The sequence below is a fragment of the Nerophis ophidion genome, linkage group LG01 (genome assembly GCF_033978795.1).
Source record: "Nerophis ophidion isolate RoL-2023_Sa linkage group LG01, RoL_Noph_v1.0, whole genome shotgun sequence".
NCBI lineage: Eukaryota > Metazoa > Chordata > Actinopteri > Syngnathiformes > Syngnathidae > Nerophis > Nerophis ophidion.
The window spans coordinates 16,567,823-16,582,887 of record NC_084611.1 but is presented as its reverse complement, the minus strand read 5'-3'; the positions used below and the strand labels follow the sequence as shown (position 1 = coordinate 16,582,887).

At 37.4% G+C, this 15,065-nt stretch overlaps 1 protein-coding gene across 2 annotated transcripts in view; it reads left to right on the top strand.

Annotated features, from left to right (window-relative positions):
• The first annotated feature begins 2,263 nt into the window (after positions 1–2,263).
• Positions 2,264–15,065, top strand: part of si:ch211-214j8.12 (uncharacterized protein LOC100000539 homolog) — a 22,831-nt gene continuing 10,029 nt past the window's right edge. For both annotated transcript variants that reach the window (XM_061897386.1, XM_061897395.1), the window contains exons 1-4: positions 2,264–2,370; positions 8,058–8,339; positions 10,464–10,630; positions 14,341–15,065. The exon at positions 14,341–15,065 is cut by the window's right edge and continues 312 nt beyond it. In XM_061897386.1, coding sequence (XP_061753370.1) covers positions 8,117–8,339; positions 10,464–10,630; positions 14,341–15,065 — 1,115 coding nt within the window. In that variant the 5' untranslated portion in view covers positions 2,264–2,370; positions 8,058–8,116. The remainder of the gene's footprint in view (positions 2,371–8,057; positions 8,340–10,463; positions 10,631–14,340) is intronic.

The window sequence follows — 15,065 nt, the reverse complement described above, 5'->3', positions numbered from 1 at the left end:
ATTTTGTTGACGCAGGCGGTGGAGCGGCGCTTTTATTGTGAAGACAGGAACTGTGCGATCAGTCTTTAGGCTTTTGACGGTAAGTACGGTTGAAATCAAAAGTGTCTTTTTTCCTTTACACTTTTGATTGATTGATTGAAACTTTTATTATTAGATCACACAGTACAGTACATATTCCGTATAGTTGACCACTAAATGGTAACACCCCAATAAGTTTGTCAACATGTTTAAGTCGGGTTTTACGTAACACGGTCATGTGACCGCCTGGCTCTGTTTGATTGGTCCAACGTCACCAGTGACTGCATGTGATTGGTGAAACGCAGACATGCGTAGATCCTATGTTGAAAAACCAAGACAAACAATAGATCGATTAAAAAAAGTAGCAAGTAGCGAGCTGAATGTAGATAAATGGAGCGGAGTAAAAGCAGCGTTCCTTCTCTATAAATATACTCAAGTAAAAGTATGTTGCATAAAAACTACTCTTAGAAGTACAATTTATCCCAAAAGTTACTCAAGTAGATGTAACGGAGTAAATGTAGCGCGTTACTACTCACCTCTGGTCGGTAGTAGTGGGTTTCAGTAGGCCTTTAACTTTGGTGTATCTAAAAAGGTAAAAACAGCTAACAGATAGCATCTGTCAAGTAGCAAAATATTTGACGGTGAGGTAAACACCTGCTAAATTACCTAAAAAAGAGAGCATGCTATTATTAGCACGCTAATATGCTAATTTTAGCATGTGTCAAGTACCAAAAAAAGGTAATACCAGCTAGCAGGTAGCATTTGTCAAGTAGCAAAATACTTGCTGGTGAGGTATATACCTGCTAAATTACCTAATAAGCTAGCATGCTGAAATGCTAACTGTAGCATGTGTCAAGTACCAAAAAAAGGTAATAACAGCGAATAGGTAGCATTTCGTCAAGTAGCAAAATATTGATCCGTCGTGGTGAAGAAAGAGCTGAGTCGGAAGGCAAAGCTCTCACTTTACCGGTCGATCTACGTTCCCATCCTCACCTATGGTCATGAGCTTTGGGTCATGACCGAAAGGATAAGACCACGGGTACAAGCGGCCGAAATGAGTTTCCTCCGCCAAGTGGCGGGGCTCTCCCTTAGAGATAGGGTGAGAAGCTCGGTCATCCGGGAGGAACTCAAAGTAAAGCCGCTGCTCCTTCACATCGAGAGGAGCCAGATGAGGTGGTTCGGGCATCTGGTCAGGATGCCACCCGAACGCCTCCCTAGGGAGGTGTTTAGGGCACGCCCAACCGGTAGGAGGCCACGGGGAAGACCCAGGACACGTTGGGAAGACTATGTCTCCCGGCTGGCCTGGGAACGCCTCGGGATCCCCCGGGAAGAGCTAGACGAAGTGGCTGGGGAGAGGGAAGTCTGGGCTTCCCTGCTTAGGCTGCTGCCCCCGCGACCCGACCTCGGATAAGCGGAAGAAGATGGATGGATGGCAAAATATTGACGCTGAGGTGTTTACCTGCAAAAAAAAATATTTCTTGCTAATATTAAAACGCTAACAACTGTGCAAATTGCCCCGGGGTAGCACTTTGCACACCTCTGAACTACCGGTATTTCATGAAAAAATGACCACATCATAAAGACAATAGCCGTGCTACATCGGTGGTACAAGTTAGCGACCTTGCAAAACAGTATGTCTCAAATTGAATTCATTTAATGTTTTAGTAACTTTAAAATACATTTTGAATACCGGTGTTTCAAACAGTTACTTTATTTATGACTTTGGGCCACCAGGTGTCGCGCCCTTGCAAGTCCGACAAAAGGGGCAAAGGGACGGAATTCCACGGTTGCCATGACAGTACATTGTGACAAATCCAATAATCACAAAGCGTATCTACTTTTTTTTCCGTGGGAAGAATATGACACGTTAACAATATTACTGACGTTTTAAAATACAATACTGTTGCTTCAATAATAGACTCGCAGACGAGATGGAAATGTGCCTGCGAGACAAAGCGTCGGGTTAAAATGACGGTCTCCGCAAATGCGCATGCGCCAGTCCATTAATACTACAATACCTTTGAACATCCACATCTTTCATTGTTCAAATTTGAAGCTGCCCTTTTTTTTATCTTTGCGTTGATCCGGGTAACATGTTAGTTTATTTTACCATAATTAATTTTCACGCAAGTCATTAAAGTGGGCCATTTTTCGAGAATGACTCTCGCTGTAATAAATAAAAATGTTTTCCTCTACACTAAGTTGCGCAATCAAGAAGTTACGTTTGCGCAAGCGTATTGGAAAACGTGGCGCATGCGCGAACGGATCGCGCCGCTCCAACCAGGAAGTTGCTTGGGCTAACTTTATTACATTTATGTAACTTTTTCTTTTATATCAACCCGGCGAATAAAGGTCAGTAAACTTTTACTTCAATTTTAATCATAACATGTTGGCAGCTATTGTATTAAACTCCAAAACGCCTTAACAAGTAGTACAGTAGTAATAAACAATCGTCCATCCATTTTCCTACCGCTTGTCCCTGATGAATAATTAATAAAGGAGGCCTCGTTAAAAGACATTACATCACCTGTCAAACAAATGTCATTTGTTTAGTTTATAATGTATGTTTATGAGCACTGATAAGGCACACAAAATGACGTGAAATAGAACAGTGGTCCCCAAATACTGGTCCAGGACTAATTTGAGAGAAACATTAAACAATTTATAAAAAGACTGCATTTTCTCCAACTTAACTTTGGCCTGTCCCACTAGACCAGGGGTGTCAAACTTGTTTTCGTTGAGCGCGACACATCGCAATCCTCCCGATTTTCCCGGGAGCATACTGTCCAACCCTCCTGGATTTTTCAAGAGACTCCCGAAATTCAGCGCCTCTCCCGAAAACCTCCCAGAAGAAATTTTTTCCCGTAAATCTCCCGAAATTCAGCCCGAGCTGGAAGCCACGCCCCCTCCAGCTCAAACATGCACAGTTCGAAGCTTGAAATCGAGGATTGCAGGCGGATCTGACGGCATTTAAAGTCATTTTTAAAAACGATTGCTAATCCACCTCCTTTTCGACCGGACGACCGCGGAGAATTAAAGTGAGAACTCTCCAGAGGCAGAAGTTCATTAAGAGGGGCGGACTCACCGGCTCTCAGCCATGTTTCCGTCACACACAGGAAGTTCGCGGGAAGTGAAGAAATCCTTCGGGATGAACGTTTTGTTTGTCAAAGATCTTGCGTTCACAAGACCGAACTTGGCGGTGGCCAGCATGTCCAAGGGCGCAGCTAATCCAGGTGGGGCCCGACACACAGCCCGCAGGTGGCGAGGGAGAGGACGACAGAGATGAAAATAGACGCCAACAACACAAAAACGAACAGAGCTGACAGCGAGAGGCGCCAGGCCAAAAGCACATACTGGCGTCATCTTCTGGAAACTCGGAAGTGACGTTACTCAAATAGTGAAAGGTAACTGTTGTTGTTGTTTTTTTTGTAACCAGCAAGCACAGGTCAGTTAGTAGAACAACTGTGTTTTTATTACTGTGTATTTGATAGGTGCCGTCTGAAATTCAACAAATTGTTTTATTTATACATATAATAAAATACATATATATAGCTAGAATTCACTGAAAGTTAAGTATTTCATACATATATATATATATATATATATGAAATACTCGAGTTGGTGAATTGGCTGTAAATATACTCTCCTCTTAACCACGCTTCCCGCCCCAACCACGCCCCCCACCTCCTGAAATCGGAGGTCTCAAGGTTGGCAAGTATGCCCGGGAGACTGCCGAATTTCAGTGCCCCTCCAGAAAAGCTCCCGGGGCAACCATTCTCCCGAATTTTTTTCCCGATTTCCCCCCGGACTCAATTTTGGGGGCATGCCTTTAGTGTCCTCTCTCACCTGAAAAAGAGACTATTATATATATATCTCCGTTATCCATAGTTTTATCTATGACCCATAAAGTAGGCAGGCACGGAGTTATTTCTCAGCGTGTGTTTATTTCAGCCGGCACGTTAATACACTGACACACAGCATCCGGATTCCCATCATGCATTGCTTCAAAACCACGGCAAATAGTAATGTCCAAAAACATAGCAGAGACGAAGCAGAAGAAAGAAGAAGAGACATGGCGACGACGAGTAAGAAGAATAAGTACACTTGCAAGTTCCAAAATGATTGGAAAAAATAATTTCACCTTATGTGTATGTATATATATATATATATATACATATATATATATATATATATATATATATATATATATATATATGTGTATGTATGGATGTATGTGTATATACACATACATATATATGTATGGATGTATGTGTATATACACATACATATATACGTATATATATGTATGTGTATATACACATACATACATATATATATATATATATATATATATGTATGTGTATATACACATACATATATATGTATATATATGTATGTGTATATACACATACATACATATATATATATATATATATATATATATATATATGTGTATGTGTATATACACATATATATATATATATATATATATATATATATATATATATATATATAACCCCGCCCACATCTCCTGAATTCGGAGGTCTCAAGGTTGGCAGGTATGGTCATGGCTGCCATGAGAGGGCCCCTTATAACTGTAAATAATACATTTGCCTATGAATTTAAATATTTTTTTAAAACATTTCTTTCTTAAAGTGTAAAAAAAAAAAAAATCCGCGGATTTTACCACTGTTTTTTTTTTACAGAAATAAAGTTGCCAGACTTACTGTAAAATAAATGGTGTTTTTTTAATTATTATTTTATACAACATATTATTGAAAATAGAAATACAGTACCGCTGTTCAATTTTATCTTGGCAACTTAGCTGCCAGTTTTTTTACCATAATAAGTGAAGTTAAGTGAATTATGTTTATATAGCGCTTTTCTCTAGTGGCTCAAAGCGCTATACATAGTGAAACCCAATATCTAAGTTACATTTAAACCAGTGTGGGTAGCACTGGGAGCTAGTGGGTAAAGTGTCTTGCCCAAGGACACAACGGCAGTGAGTAGGATCGCGGAAGCGGGAATCGAACCTGGAACCCTCAAGTTGCTGGCACGGCCACTCTACCAACCGAAATATGCCGCCCCATACTAACCATAATTAAATGTTGTACCATCAACCGTGGATTTTACAGTAAAATAAAACAAAACTGTCAGCTCAGTCGACAGAATTTTACTTAAAAACAAAAACAAACATTGGTCGTTTTTTTTCCAACTGCTGTAAAAAAAAAAACCTCCCTCAATGTTTTTAGTGTACAATTTGATGGATAACTTGCTTCGAAACCATAAGTTAAAGCAGATATTTAAATATTTATTTGCATTTTGACCAACAAAGTTAGATAATATAGTATTTGTTGCAATATTGGACACTATTTTTTTCCCCTGTCAAACTAGAAAAAATAAATAAATATCTTTAGTAAGAAAATATAGAAAGAAAACATAAGGTATTTTATTGACACAACTTTTTACCATAATAAAATGTGGTACCATAACGTCATCATCTGTGGATTTTACAGTAAAATAAAACTAAACTGACAGCTCAGTCGACAGAATTTTACTGTAAGAAAACAAACATTTTTCCACCTTAAAGTAAAATGCTGTAAAAAAAAAAAGAGCTCCATAAATTTTACAGTAAAATCTGTTGGTAATTTTTGTAGTGTACAATTTGATGGATAACTTGCTTCGAAACCATAAGTCAAGCAGATTTTTAAGTATTTATTTACATTTTGGATAATAAGTTAGATAATATAGTATTTGTTGCAATTTTGGACACTATTTTTTTCCCCTGTCTAGAAACTAGAAAAAACCCCTGATACCTTTAGTTAGAAAATAAGAAAGGAGGTGGCGACTTGTCCAGGGTGTACCCCGCCTTCCGCCCGATTGTAGCTGAGATAGGCGCCAGCGCCCCCCGCGACCCCAAAAGGGAATAAGCGGTAGAAAATGGATGGATGGATGGAAAGAAAATATAAGGTATTGACACAACTCAGCTGCCACTTTTTTGCAATAATGAAATGTGGTACCATAAATTCATCAACCGTGGATTTTAGAGTAAAGGAAATCAAAACTGACAGCTCAGTCGACAAATTTTACTAAAATCAAACATTGGTTGTTTTTTTTCCTACTTAAAGTAATATGCTGTAAAAAAAAAACACTCTAAATTTGTTGGTCATTTTTATAGTGTACAATTTGATGGATAACTTGCTTCGAAACCATAAGTTAAGCAGATATTTAAGTATTTATTTGTATTCTGACCAACAAAGTTAGATAATATAATATTTGTTGTTGTATTGGACACTATTTTGTTTCCCTGTCAATCTAGAAAAAAACAACTAATACCTTTTAATAAGAAAATAAGAAAGAAGAGAAAGAAAACATAAGGTATTTTATTGACACAACTTTTTACCATAATAAAATGTGGTACCATAAGGTCATCAACTGTGGATTTTACAGTAAAATACAACAAAACTGACAGCTCAGTCGACAGAATTTTACTGTAAGGAAACAAACATTTTTCCACCTTAAAGTAATATGCTGTAAAAAAAAAAGAGCTCCATAAATTTTACAGTAAAATCTGTTGGTAATTTTTGTAGTGTACAATTTGATGGATAACTTGCTTCGAAACCATAAGTCAAGCAGATTTTTAAGTATTTATTTGCATTTTGGATAATAAGTTAGATAATATAGTATTTGTTGCAATTTTGGACACTATTTTTTTCCCCTGTCTAGAAACTAGAAAAAACCCCTGATACCTTTAGTTAGAAAATAAGAAAGGAGGGAAAGAAAATATAAGGTACTGACACAACTCAGCTGCCACTTTTTTACCATAATAAAATGTGGTACCATAAATTCATCAACCATGGATTTTACAGTAAAGGAAAACAAAACTGACAGCTCAGTTGACAAATTTTACTAAAATCAAACATTGTTTTTTTTTTTCCTACTTACAGTAATATGCTGTAAAAAAAAACAACTCTAAATTTGTTGGTCATTTTTATAGTGTACAATTTGATGGATAACTTGCTTCGAAACCATAAGTTAAGCAGATATTTAAGTATTTATTTTCATTTTGTCCAACAAAGTTAGATAATATAATATTTGTTGTTATATTGGACACTATTTTGTTTCCCTGTCAAACTAGAAAAAAACAACTAATACCTTTTAATAAGAAAATAAGAAAGAAGAGAAAGAAAATATAAGGTATTTTATTGACACATATTTCCAGGCTTTCGCGGCCCATATAAAATGACATAGAGGGCCAGATCTGGCCCGCGGGCCTTGAGTTCGACACTTGCACACTAAACACTTGTTTATAGATGTACAATAAAACTCCTCATAGGAAGTCGTCATTTGTTATAACTTTGTGACATCATACAATGCACATTAATGAACATATCAAATATAAAAGACGGCGTGGCCGTGCACAACCCGAGGGTCCTTGGTTCAATCCCCAGCTAGTACCAACCTCGTCACGTCCGTTGTGTCCTGGGCAAGACACTTCACCCTTGCTCCTGATGGGTGCTGGTTAGTGCCTTGCATGGCAGCTCCCTCCATCAGTGTGTGAATGTGTGTGTGAATGGGTAAATGTGGAAGTAGTGTCAAAGCACTTTGAGTTCCTTGTAGGTAGAAACGCGCTATACAAGTACAACCCATTTATATAAAAGTGACATTTACCATCAATTGATTAACGTGAACCCCGATTTAAACAAGTTGAAAAACTTATTCGGGTGTTACCATTTAATGGTCAATTGTACAGAATATGTACTGAACTGTGCAATCTAATACTAACAATTTCAATCAATCAATCAATTAATCAAACATATTGTAGCCAAAGGCTGATTTCCATCTGCATCTCATTGCAAACAAACACTAATTCAGCGTTATAGTGAGTGGTATTTTTCATGCCCTTATTCTTGCTGTATTTATCTAACACGAGTAGAAAGCCGGTCCCTGAAAACACTGCCTACATTAAACCGGTCCGTGGTGCAAAAAAGGTTGGGGACCTCTGAAATAGGATACTTCATCTTCATTTTGTGTTGCAGGGATTTACATTGAGACGCCATTGCTCAGGTTTGGTTGCCAGACGCTGCGGGTCTCCAAAATGCCCCTGTTTCGGGCAGCTGGTAACCATGCTGCGAAGCCCCGGCCCAAGTGCGAGAAAAAGGGGCGCAGTCGGGTGACGGACGAGGACGTGCCGTCGCTGACTCGGCTTTGTTTGCTGAGCCTGGCCGACAACATGAAGGAGGTGTGGGCGGAAGATTACGCCAGTAACTATTTGGATCACTATTCCTTCAGCTACATCATGGGGCCTTTCAATTTCCTGTGTGAGTCTTTATTCATCTCCTAGAGCAGTGTTTTTCAACCACTCAGATACAGTCTGGTGTGCCGTGGGAGATTATGTAATTTCACCTAAGAGGATATTTTCCGTCAAAAAGTGGGGATTTTTTCTGCCAAAAAGTTTGGATTTTTTCTGCCAGAAATTTGGGATTTTATCCGTTAAAAAATGAGGATTTTTTCTCGCTCTATTAATCGGGATTTTTTTGCTGTCAGAAAATCGGGATTGAATTTTCTTTTTTTAATCTGGATTTTTTTCTCTCAAAAAATCTGATTTTTTTCTCTCAAAAAATCTGATTTTTTTCCGTCACACAGTCGGGATTTGAAAATATTTTCTAAGTGTCAAAAAAATCTGAATTTTTTCTAAGTCGAAACATTTTTTGGTGAAAAAGTCATGATTTTTTTGTAAGTGTCAAAGAGTCTGGATCTTTTCTAGGTGTCAAAAAGTCAAAAAAAATTGGTCAAAAAGTCGGGACCTTTTCTATGTCTCAAAAAGTCCCAATTTTTTCCGTCAAAAATTTGCGATTTGAAATTTTTTCTAAGTCACAAAAAATTTGAATTACCTAAGTGTAAAAAAGACGAAACATTCTTTGTGAAAAAGTCAGTGTTTTTCAACCACTCAGATACAGTCTGGTGTGCCGTGGGAGATTATGTAATTTCACCTAAGAGGATATTTTCCGTCAAAAAGTGGGGATTTTTTCTGCCAAAAAGTTTGGATTTTTTCTGCCAGAAATTCGGGATTTTATCCGTAAAAAAATGGGGATTTTTTTCTCGCTCTAATAATCGGGATTTTTTTTCTGTCAGAAAATCGGGATTGAATTTTCTTTTTTTAATCTGGATTTTTTTCTCTCAAAAAATTTGATTTTTTTCCGTCACACAGTCGGGATTTGAAAATATTTTCTAAGTGTCAAAAAAATCTGAATTTTTACTAAGTCGAAACATTTTTTGGTGAAAAAGTCATGATTTTTTTGTAAGTGTCAAAGAGTCTGGATCTTTTCTAGGTGTCAAAAAGTCAAAAAAAATTTGGTCAAAAAGTCGGGACCTTTTCTAAGTCTCAAAAAGTCCCAATTTTTTCCGTCAAAAATTTGGGATTTGAAATTTTTTTCTAAGTCACAAAAAATTTGAATCACCTAAGTGTAAAAAAGTCGAAACATTCTTTGTGAAAAAGTCAGTGTTTTTCAACCACTCAGATACAGTCTGGTGTGCCGTGGGAGATTATGTAATTTCACCTAATTGGGTTAAAAATACTTTTTGCAAGCTAATAATTACAACCCTCAAATGTGCGGTTGTTTAGTGTCTGTCCTGTCGAGAGCTCGGCTGAGTAACCGTGTAATACTCTTCAATATCAGTAGGTGGCAGCAGGTAGCTAATTGCTTTGTAGATGTCGGGAACATGGTTTGTCGTGATCACAATATGCGGGAGGCAATGTGCAGGTAAAAAGGTATCCAACAGTTAAACCAAAAACAAAAGGCGAGTGCCGCTAAGAAAAGGCTTTGAAGCTTACGCAAAACGAAACTAAAACTGAACTGACTGCAAGGGAAACAAAAACAGAATGCTGGACGACAGCAAAGACTTACAGCGTGTGGAGCAGACGGCGTCCACAAAGTGCATCCGTACATGTCGTGATAATCAACACAAAGAAGGATGGTGTCCTCACAACTCAAATAGTCTTGATTCCTAAAGCAAAGCAGGTGCAAGGAATAGCGCTCAAGGAAGACAAGAAACTCCTCCAGGAAAATAGCAACAAAAGAGGAAAAGCCACCAAAATAGGAGCGCAAGGCAAGAACTAAAACACTACACACAGGAAAACAACAACAAACTCAAAATAAGTCATGGCTTGATGTGACAGGTGGTGACAGTACACCTACTTTGAGACAAGAGCTATAGTGATGCATGCTTGGTTATGGTTTGAATTCATAGCCAACAATTGCGAGAACGACTTTTTATTGTCAGTATCGGCTACAGAGTTTCACTTTTTCAATGATTTCTGCTGGTTGTGTGCCTCTGGATTTTTTCAAAGAATAAAATGTGCCTTGGCACAGAAAAAGTTGAAAAACACTGTCCTAGAGAAAACTGAACATGTGATACAATCCAACTAATATCCTCTCTTTTAGCCGGGAATCTAGTCGAGGAGCTGCTAGAGCTTCTGTGCACAAGAAAGCAGCTTTCTCGCGCTGCTCTCCATCTTCTGCTGCTGCCCCAGCTGAGAAACTTATCCCTGGATAGATATCCTAGTCTGGTCACCTCCTCCCTGTGTACCCACATCGCTGCACGTTGCCAGGTCAGTCAATAACCGCCTCATTATTAGGAGCCCTCTTTGGTAGGGGAGAGTCCACCCACATCCCTTAGTTCTAAGGCCGTCTAAAACGATGAGAGGTAACTAGAAGTCTTAACACATTTATACTACAAAACAGGAGTATGTACAGTGGGGCAAAAAAGTATTTAGTCAGATTGTGCAAGTTCTCCCACTTAAAATGATGATATATGTCTGTCATTTTCATCATAGGTACACTTCAACTGGGAGAGACAGAATGTGAAAAAAAAATCCCAGAATTCACATTGTAGGAATTTTAAAGAATTTATTTGTAAATTATGGTGGAAAATAAGCATTTGGTCAACCATTCAAAGCTCTCACTGATGGAAGGAGGTTTTGGCTCAAAATCTCACGATACATAGCCCCATTCATTCTTTCCTTAACACGGATCAATCGTCCTGTCCCCTTAGCAGAAAAACAGCCCCAAAGCATGATGTTTCCACCCCCATGCTTCACAGTAGGTGTGGTGTTCTTGGGATGCAACTCAGTTTTCTTCTTCCTCCAAACACGAGTTGAGTTTATACCAAAAAGTTCTATTTTGGTTTCATCTGACCACATGACATTCTCCCAATCCTCTGCTGTATCATCCAAATTTTTTTTTTGAATCTGGATTTTTTTCTCTCAAAAAATTTTGATTTTTTTCCGTCACAGATTTGAAAATATTTTCTAAGTGTCCAAAAAATCTGAATTTTTTCCAAGTCGAAACATTTTTTGGGAAAAAGTCAGGATTTTTTGTAAGTGTCGAAGAGTCTGAATCTTTTCTAGGTGTCAAAAAAATGTTGGTCAAAAAGTCAGGACTTTTTCTAAGTGTCAAAAAGTCCCAATTTTTTCTGTCGAAAATTCGGGATTTGAAATTTTTTTCAAAGTCACAATAAATTTGAATTACCTAAGTGTCAAAAAGTCAAAAATGTTTTTGTCATGAAGTCAGGATTTTTTGTAATCGTCAAAAAAATCTGGATTTTTTTCTAAGTGTCAAACAGGATTTTTTCTGCCAAAAAGTCTGGATTTTTTTTCTGCCAGAAATTTGTGATTTTATCCGTCAAAAAATGGGGAGTTTTTCTCTCTCAAATAATCGGGATTTTATTTCTGTCAGAAAGTCGCGATTTAATTTTTTTTTTAAATCTGGATTTTTTTCTCTCCAAAAATTTTGATTTTTTTCCGTCGCAGAGTCGGGATTTGAAAATATGTTCTAAGTGTCAAAAAAATCTGAATTGTTTCTAAGTCGAAACATTTTTTGGTGAAAAAGTCATGATTTTTTTGTAAGTGTCAAAGAGTCTGGATCTTTTCTAGGTGTCAAAAAGTCAAAAAAAAATTGGTCAAAAAGTCGGGACCTTTTCTAAGTGTCAAAAAGTCCCAATTTTTTCCATCAAAAATTTGGGATTTGAAATTTTTTTGTAAGTCACAAAACATTTGAATTACCTAAGTGTCAAAAAGTCAAAAATGTTTTTGTCAAAAAGTCAGGATTTTTTCTAATTGTCAAAAAAATCTGGATTTTTTTCTAAGTGTCAAACAGGATATTTTCTGTCAAAAAGTGAGGATTTTCTCTGCCAAAAAGTGGGGATTTATTTTCTGCCAGAAATTTGTGATTTTATCCGTCAAAAAATTGGGATTTTTTCTCTCTCAAATAATCGGGATTTTATTTCTGTCAGAAAGTCGGGATTTAATTTTTTTTTAAAATCTGGATTTTTTTCTCTCCAAAAATTTAGATTTTTTTCCGTTGCAGAGTCGGGATTTGAAAATATGTTCTAAGTGTAAAAAAAATCTGAATTGTTTCCAAGTCAAAACATTTTTTGTGAAAAAGTCATGATTTTTTGTAAGTGTCAAAGAGTCTGGATCTTTTCTAGGTGTCAAAAAGTCAAAAAAATGTTGGTCAAAAAGTCGAGACTTTTTTTAAGTGTCAAAAAGTCCCAATTTTTTCTGTCAAAAATTCGGGATTTGAAATTTCTTTCTAAGTCTCAAAAAATTTGAATTTGTTATAAGTGTCAAAAAGTCAAAACAATTTTTGTTAAAAAGTCATGATTTTTTCTAATTGTCAAAAAATCTGGATTTTTTTCTGTGTCAAACAGGATATTTTCTGTCAAAAAGTGGGGATTTTTTCTGCCAGAAATTTGTGATTTTATCCGTTAAAAAATGGGGATATTTTCTCTCTCAAATAATCGGGATTTTATTTCTGTCAGAAAGTCGGGATTTAATTTTTTTTTTAAATCTGGATTTTTTCCTCTCCAAAAATTTAGATTTTTTTCCGTCGCAGTGTCGGGATTTGAAAATATGTTCTAAGTGTAAAAAAAATCTGAATTGTTTCTAAGTCGAAACATTTTTTGTGAAAAAGTCATGATTTTTTGTAAGTGTCAAAGAGTCTGGATCTTTTCTATGTGTCAAAAAGTCAAAAAAATGTTGGTCAAAAAGTCGGGACTTTTTTTAAGTGTCAAAAAGTCCCAATTTTTTCTGTCAAAAATTCGGGATTAGAAATTTCTTTCTAAGTCTCAAAAAATTTGAATTTTTCATAAGTGTCAAAAAGTCAAAATATTTTTTGTTAAAAAGTCAGGATTTTTTCTGATTGTCAAAAAATCTGGATTTTTTTCTGTGTCAAACAGGATATTTTCTGTCAAAAAGTGGGGATTTTTTCTGCCAAAAAGTGGGGATTTTTTTTCTGCAGAGTCGGGATTTGAAAATATGTTCTAAGTGTAAAAAAAATCTGAATTGTTTCTAAGTCGAAACATTTTTTGTGAAAAAGTCATGATTTTTTGTAAGTGTCAAAGAGTCTGGATCTTTTCTAGGTGTCAAAAAGTCAAAAAAATGTTGGTCAAAAAGTCGGGACTTTTTTTAAGTGTCAAAAAGTCCCAATTTTTTCTGTCAAAAATTTGGGATTTGAAATTTCTTTCTAAGTCTCAAAAAATTTGAATTTTTTTATAAGTGTCAAAAAGTCAAAAAAAATGTTGTTAAAAAGTCAGGATTTTTTCTAATTGTCAAAAAATCTGGATTTTTTTCTAAGTGTCAAACAGGATGTTTTCCGTCAAAAAGTGGGGATTTTTTCTGCCAGAAATTTGGGATTTTATCCGTTAAAAAATGGGGATTTTTTTAATAATCAGGATTTTTTTTCTGTCAGAAAATCGGGATTGAATTTTCTTTTTTTAATCGGGATTTTTTTCTCTCAAAAAATGTTGATTTTTTTCCGTCACACACACGGGATTTGAAAATATTTTCTAAGTGTCAAAAAAATCTGAATTTTTTCTAAGTCGAAACATTTTTTGGTGAAAAAGTCATGATTTTTTTGTAAGTGTCAAAGAGTCTGGATCTTTTCTAGGTGTCAAAAAGTAAAAAAAAATTTGGTCAAAAATTGGTCAAAAAGTCGGGACCTTTTCTAAGTGTCAAAAAGTCCCAATTTTTTCCGTCAAAAATTCGGGATTTGAAATTTCTTTCTAAGTCTCAAAAAATTTGAATTTTTTATAAGTGTCAAAAAGTCAAAAAAAATGTTGTTAAAAAGTCAGGATTTTTTCTAATTGTCAAAAAATCTGGATTTTTTTCTAAGTGTCAAACAGGATATTTTCTGTCAAAAAGTGGGGATTTTTTCTGCCAAAAAGTCAGGATTTTTTAATGTCAAAAAGTCTGGATTTTTTCTGTCAAAAAGTGGTGCTGTTTAAGGGCCTGACTGTGCATGGATGTATTTCCCCACGTAGGCCCTGCACAGTCTGAGCCTCTCTGGAGCTCAGTATCTGCGGTCGAAGGCGCTCTGCGACACCCTGACCCATCTACCCGCCCTCCGCTCACTTTCTCTGGCGGGCACGCCATGTGACGCTGACGTCATCAGGACCGCCGCCCTCTGCTGCCCCCTGCTGCGCTATTTAGACGTATCCCGATGTCGTTTCCTTCCCCCGACTGCTCTGCTTCTTCTTGCGGGGTTCCGTCCTCTATCGTACTCGGCGTCTAGCACCACATCCGGCTCCCCCCTGCCTCTCTGTAGTTTGCTGGCGCTTGACATCGCATTGGGGGACGCCCAGGCGGTGGCGGCCTACCTCGTCCTGGCGCTGCCCCGCCTGCAAAGAGTGGCGCTGGAGGGCCTCTCGCAGGCGTGCTCGCTGATCCATGAGCGATCCTTTGCAGAAGCGGATGAATTCAGCGCCAGAGAAGGACTACCCAGGTTGGAGGAGGTGTGGCGGAAGAAGATGAGCGGGGACGCTATAGAAGACGGTTGGATGTTGTTGGATGCGAGTGAGAGTGAGGGCGAGGGCGAGGCGGTTACTTCCTCCTACAGTCCAGCGAGCGACAAACACCCAACCCTGCACCTAAGCGACGTTCAAGTGGTCACATGTGACTCTCTGGTGATTTTGGGCCGCTTATGCCCCAACATCACTTCCTTATCGGTGAACATGGAAGAGGAAACTGGAGGAAGACCGCAAGCGTC